The 6,877-nt window shown below is 34.9% G+C and overlaps 1 protein-coding gene across 1 annotated transcript in view; it reads right to left on the bottom strand.

Moving 5' to 3' along the window:
- The window catches only part of SLC30A7 (solute carrier family 30 (zinc transporter), member 7), a 154,599-nt gene that overhangs the window by 121,396 nt on the left and 26,326 nt on the right, over nt 1-6,877 (bottom strand). The window contains exons 4-5 of the mRNA XM_006882450.1: nt 2,254-2,341; nt 1,529-1,655 (exon numbers count right to left, since the gene is read on the bottom strand). Of these exons, the coding sequence (XP_006882512.1) occupies nt 1,529-1,655; nt 2,254-2,341 (215 nt within the window). The remainder of the gene's footprint in view (nt 1-1,528; nt 1,656-2,253; nt 2,342-6,877) is intronic.

Genomic DNA, 6,877 nt, shown 5'->3' with positions numbered 1-6,877 from the left:
CTAGCTCTGAGAGAGATGCAAATTAAAACAACTATGAGATATCATCTCACCCCAGTCAGAATAGCAAAATTTAACAGAACAGCAAGCAACAAATGTTGGCAAGGTTGTGGAGAAACTGGAACCCTTATTCACTGCTGGTGGGAGTGTAAAATGGTACAACCACTGTGGAAGGCAGTATGGCGCTTTCTAAAAATGTTGCAAATAGAGATACCATTTGATCCAGAAATTCCACTCTGGGAATATACCCCAAAGAGGCCATAACTGACATCCAAGCAGATATATGCCAGCCATGTTTATTGTGGCTTTGTTCACAATAGCAAGGAGATGGAAACAACCTAAGTGCCCATCAACAAACGAATGGATAGAGAGGCTTTGATATATTCACATAATGGAATACTACGCTGCATTGAAAAACAAGAATTCATGCAATATTATTCAAAATGGGTGACTCTGGAGGACATTATGCTGAGTGAAGTATCTTAGTCAGAAAAGGACAAATACCGCATGGTGCCACTGTTGTAAAATAGGACTGACATCGGAGTAGGGGGGAGACTAAGAAAGATGGATTGAATAATGTATACTGCATTGAAACAGAGAAGGGAGAAAGCTGTTTAAAAGGGATATGTGGTTAGGTATTTTTGTCATGACAGGAGTCCAGAGCGAAGGCCGCATAGTGGAGTGGACCTGGGGGAGGGTTTGTAAAACAATAAAAGAATTTTTCTTCTACTTTTTCAAGAGGGTAGTGTACTAGGGGGAAGGTTGGGAGGGGAGAAAAGTACAACAATGAGTGAATGGAAACCCAAAGTCTCTGTAAATTTTCATTGAAATTAATAATAAATTTTTTTAAAAAGTTAAACAAACCATCTACACCATATTACGGACATTTATATAGCTGTTAAAAACACTACGTAAACAGATATATGGAAGTATTTTTAAGAATAAAATGCATAGCAAACATACATACACTACAAAAATGTTTAGTAGACTTGTAATTTTCTAATGTATGTTTGTTTTATTTAACTGGTATCATAGTACCACTTATAAACCATAGACTTCTGATGACTTAGTGGTAAGAACTTGTGCTGCAATCCCAAACTGCACTTGGTTCAAATATGAAATATGCTCTGTGGGAAAAGGATGGGCAATCTCCTCCTATGTGATTAAATGCCTCTAAAAATCTGTTGGAGGGTCAGCTATTGGTTGGTTTTGTCTCAACAGTACTCAACAACAACATCATCATCATCATCATCACAGTAAACAGTTAAGCTACAAGTATAGAAGAATTCATCCCAAATGAGGATTACTTGCAAAATTAGACAGCATCACAATATGAGGAAGAAATGAAATGGAATGACATGAAGAAGTGGAGGAGACAATTTGCGAAGGTACTCCAAAGAACGGAGTACCACTTTTACTATTAAATCATATAAAGCTTAATATTGAAAATTATTTGTCAATTTTTAAAAGCTAAAATTTATCACAGAAATCTTGTAGAAAATGAAGAAACAAATGCTTCTAACCGTCATACCAGAGCCATGAGAATGTCCATGACCGCCATGATTGAAAACAAATATTCCTATTAGGTTTACCACAAACCCAAGAATTGAAACAAGTAGTAGTCTCTCATGATGTACATCTGGAGGGGCTAATGCTCTCTAGAAAACACACAACACAAACACAGAGTCTTTGTAAGTTCTAACTGATCAAAGAATAAAAATATATAATTAAATAAAAAACTTTAGCTACTTGAAGAGTTAGTATTCCAAAAATACTTGCCAAAATAATTTATAGAAAACCAGTGCCCATATGTTCCAGTAAAGGTAAGGTTTACTACTTTTACAGTAACATAAATATTAAAAGAATTTCTACAGATCTGCCCCCTTTATGTCTTTAAATACTACCTATCATTTTAAACTCATTATATCTTAAATTTTCTTCTTCAACATCAAACATTAAAAATTCATGGACAGACTCTCAGGTTCTTCCTTTAGGCAGTCGTCCCAACTGACGTTATATTCAAGACTGGATCTTTGCTTCCCTCCTATTAATATTTCAGCAATGGTTTGTAAAGCACTATCATTTACTTGTTTTCAATCACAAGAAGTTTCCCACAAATTTCATTTTTCCAATTGTTTTATAAGTCCCTCCTATCAATAAATAATAATAGTGTAAAATAGTTCTAAAACATGAATCTTCAACAAAGATTTTCTTTACATGAAATAATTTATTGACTCAAATTATTATCTACTATACCTCAACTCCTTCTGAGAAAATAAAAAAAGCAGTGAAGATCAAAAATAAGCCATTGACAAAGCCAGCCAGAACTTCCGCTCTAACATACCTAAAGAGCAAAGTAAACAAAAGAATTGTTATTTCTCAAAAAACAAATCACAAGTTTACATAGTTTACATATGTTCCAAGAGTCTAAGGTGTATTATATGGTTCTGAGTAGTCATCCAGCAAATCTTTGTATTTATAGTAAAGTACATTTTACTTTAAATTTATTGTAGAAATAAATGAGAATACATTTTAAATATTACAAATTATTATTAACACCAGAATGCCATAAAATACTCGGATTCTACTTCTCAAAGTAAGTAGGTTTAGCTTAAGTAGATTTATCTTCCACAGAAATGTAAATCTCAAGCTGCCACTGGAAAAAGAACAGGACCAGGCAAGAGTGCAAAGAAGGAAAGATTGAAGGATAAAAGAAAAAGAAAGGAGCTAGAAAATGGGAGTTTAATAATGCATTAATTCCTCCTTTCTAAAAATAATACTTTCTACTTTGTACCCTTCAGCTTTGAAATTCTTAGAAAGTAGAGCTTTGATCTGTGGAAAATAAAACTGTTTCCGAATTATCTTAGACAACTTGAGATTTATATTTCTATCACTCGTTTTCTAGGATTAATAAATGTAGCAAAAACTTTTCCATTACCTATTTTTAGAGTCAATTCAGCTTCATATAATTGTAATTAAACTATTTAAAATACCTGTCTCTTTCTCCATGGACTTCTGAAGCTTTCTGATTCCTACCTGTGTGAAGTACTGAGGAAAGATTTTCTTTTTCCATAAGGAGTATCTAGGTTAGTTAAAGTCATTAGAAACAACTTTAACTTGGCATGTAAATGTTAAAGCATCATCCAAAGGGTCTTGACAGTAGTTAACTTCTCTGGTTCTTAACAGTATTACTCAAAACTCATTACTGTCAAGTTGGAACCAACTCATAGCTGACTCTCCACTGGGTTTCTAAGCCTATAAATTGCATGGAAGTAGACTGTCCATATATCTCCAGAGGAGCCACTGTTGAATTTGAACAGCTCAAGAAGTTGAAATAGCAGTGCAACTCACTCTGGACCAGGCCAATAGAGCTCCCTTAACAATACAATGGAAGCATCAAACTAATGCTTTCTCTCAATTTCTAACTTCTAAATATAATTTTTACTGTAAATATATGTTTAAGAAAGTAATGGGCACTATCTAATTATGTTGGTGTTTGCCCTGCAAAAAATTTAATTCCCAAATAACATACATATCTATACTCAGACACAATGCATACTTGGTCTTTTTAAAGCAAATAACTTAATATGCTATTTTTTAAAAGAACAGACATGCTTGCTTGCTTGCTTTTTCTTGAGAAAAAGTTCACTATATTCAAAACGTTTGCAGCCTGCATTGCACAACCATACTTGGGAATTTAATCAACAAATCAACAGAGTTACTATTTAGAAATATAAATAGCACTTTCTTTTAACCTGCATTTTAATCCATGGTTAATGCCAGACTGAAGCTATATGCCCTTGAGATTCACTAGATTTCAAGATCAAAGACAGGAGTTCTTTTTGTCCCAAAACCCACTTTAGTAAACACTCTATAAATTCCGGTGAGTTGTTGGACTAAAGTGATTTCATTAAGCTTAATTTTGCTAATCATGATTGCAGGTTTAAAATTAAAACCCTATGAAAAATCAGGCACCCACGCATTTACACATAACTATGTTTACTTGAACAGAGCTATTCTGAGAATTAGAACATGAAATTCATGAATGCAGTGAGTGCTGTTACTTAGGTAAGTAAGGTTAGTGTTTAGATTCTTCAGTCTGACCCCCCAAGAAAGATTTAAGTATATGCACCTATGAATGTAAGCACATATATACACATGTAACTATAAGTATATATTACTTTCATGTTGGCTTGGCTACCTCAAAAAAAACAGTAGTGTAGTAGGACACAAAGATGATTTTTATATGAAGAAACACTACATGGTATTCTCTTTCAGATTCCTACTATTGTATCCTCTGTTAGAGTCAATCTGCTACTGTGATCATCTTGAATTGGAGGAGTTTTTAAAAAATTTATGCATAGGCTTAGCCTATCCAGTTTATTTTGATAAGCCGATACCAGAAGTTAACTACCACTACAACTTAACTATTATTGTTGCTAGGAATAACAATTCTTAATAATTTCAACCTTTTCTTTTTCTACCAAAGAATTTTTTTAGATAAGAGATAACTGCAAAAGAGTAGAAAGTAAGAAATTTAAAAGGTTAGCAAAATATTCCTCTTATATTAAAAATTAGAGTTGAATATTAAAATCCACTGCACTATTGAAGGTATTTGAAGCTTTTGCTAAAAACTGTCATACAGTAGGTGACAACTAATTCTAAATGTGAGATAATAAATTTTAATAGTCTCTTACTTTTATCCAGAAAATCTACTGAACAAGATATTATAATTAGATTTTTTGATATACAACATATATAAATTGCTAATTTTTTTAAAAAAGGCCCAAATAAAACCTCACATATACTCTCTCTTTAATTAATTAAAACAGATTATAGAAATCTTTAAATATCTATGCTGCTGCTGTTGCTGCTGCTACTGCTATTAAAAGACCTCCGGTGGCCAAGCAGGTTAAGCATTGGGATAACTGTAAGGTCAGCAGTTTAAAGGCATCAGTTGCTCCATGGAAATTAAGGCAAGGCAATCTCCTCCCATAAAGATTTACAGTTGAGGAAACTGGATGGAAGGCCACAATCAAATTGCAGACAGTGGGTTTAGGTTTGACCTTTCAGAAGCCTGTCTTCTGAGTCACCTCTGGGTTGATTTAAACTGCTAACATTGCAACTAGCTGTTGTTAGGTGACATGGAGTCAAGTACAATTCATAAGGACCCTATGAACAACAGATCTGAACCCTTTCCTATCCTGTGCCATCTTCATCATCTGTGACACACTTGAGCCCACTACTGCAGTCACCATGTCAATCCATCTCATTGTGAGTCTTTGCTCCTTTGCTGACCTTTCTAAGCATGATGTCCCTTTCCAAGGAATAGTCTTACTTAGCAACATGCCCAAAGTATGACAAGATGAAGCCTTGTCATCGCTGCCTCCAAGGAGCACTATGACAGCACTATTTCCAAGATACATCTGTTCTTTGGCAGCATCATAACTCAATGGCCATCAATTCTTCTTCTGTCATCTTTATTCACTGTGCAGCTCTCAGATGTGCAGCAAGTGACTGAAAAGAACATGGTCTGAATCAGGTGCACCTTAGTCCTCAAACTAATCATTGCTCCCAAGTATTTTGAAGGAGTCTCTGACAGTTGACTTGCCCAGTGCAATATGTCTCCTGACACACTGGTAACAAGATTGTTGATCCAAGCAAGATGAAATCACTGATAACTTCAAAGCTTTCTCCATCTATCTTGATGTTGTCTACTGGCCCAGGAGTGAGGATGCTTTTCTTGATGTTGTGAAATTATCCATATATGAGGCTGTAGTCCTAGATCTTCTTCAGCAAGCATTTCAATTTCTTCTCACTTGCAGCAAGCAAGGCTGTGTCATCTGCATAAGGCAAGCTGTCTTCCTCTGATCTTGATGCAACATTTCTCTTCAGAGTCCAGCTTCACAAACTATTTGTTCCGCACAGAGACTGAATAGGCAAGGAGAAAGGATATATCCCTGAAGCACACCTTTTTTATTTTAAACTTTGCATACACCTTCCTGATTTCAACCAGGACAAGAGCTTGATCTAAGGATGGATTTCTCACTAACACAATTCTCTGGAATTCCCATTTTTCTCAATGTTAGCCATAGTTTGTTATATCCACAGAGTCAAAAGTTTTGCACAGTCAATAAACATAAAAAGACATCCTTCTGGTCATCCCTGCTTTCAGCCAGGATCCATCCAACATCATTAATGATATACCTGATGACACGGCCTCTTCTAAATTCAGCTTGAACTTTGGGCAGTCCCTTCAATGTACTGTGTTAACCATTTTTGGATAATCTTAAGCATTATTTTGCTCCCATGTTATATTTACGATACTGTTTGATAATTTCCACATTCTGTGGGATCACTTTTTTAAAAAATTGGAATAAATATGGGTATTTTCCAGTCAGTCAGCCATGCAGCTGTCCTCCAATTTTTCTGATATACACAGGTGAGCATGTCTAGAGCTGAATCTGTCAGATGAAAGAGGTCAACTGGTATTCCATCAATTCCCAGGGCCTTTTCTTTGCTAATGCCTTCAGTGCACCTTCAGAAATTCTTCCTTCATTACCGCTAGCGCTTGTTCATATGGTATTTGGTGATATTTTCAAGTGTTATCCAATTCTTTTTGGTATTGGGACTCTGTGCATTCCTTCCATTTTCTTCTGATGCTTTCTTAATCATTTAAGATTTTACCCATAGCATCTCTAAGTAATACAACTTGAGTCTTGAATTGGTTTTTTAGTTTAAGAAATGGCAAGTAAGTTCTCTGAAAATAAAAGTGAATTATCATTTATTCTCTGACTCTAGCTCTTTGAACATTTCGTTTTAACATTTCACTTTATCTTCTCAAGCTGCCCTTTGAAAACTTTTGTTCAGTTGTTTTTTT

The sequence above is a fragment of the Elephantulus edwardii genome, unplaced genomic scaffold (assembly GCF_000299155.1).
Source record: "Elephantulus edwardii isolate Elephantulus edwardi_28Jun2011 unplaced genomic scaffold, EleEdw1.0 scaffold00020, whole genome shotgun sequence".
Classification (NCBI taxonomy): Eukaryota; Metazoa; Chordata; class Mammalia; order Macroscelidea; family Macroscelididae; genus Elephantulus; species Elephantulus edwardii.
Note: the sequence above shows the minus strand (reverse complement) of the source record. Positions and strands in the feature narration are given on the sequence as shown.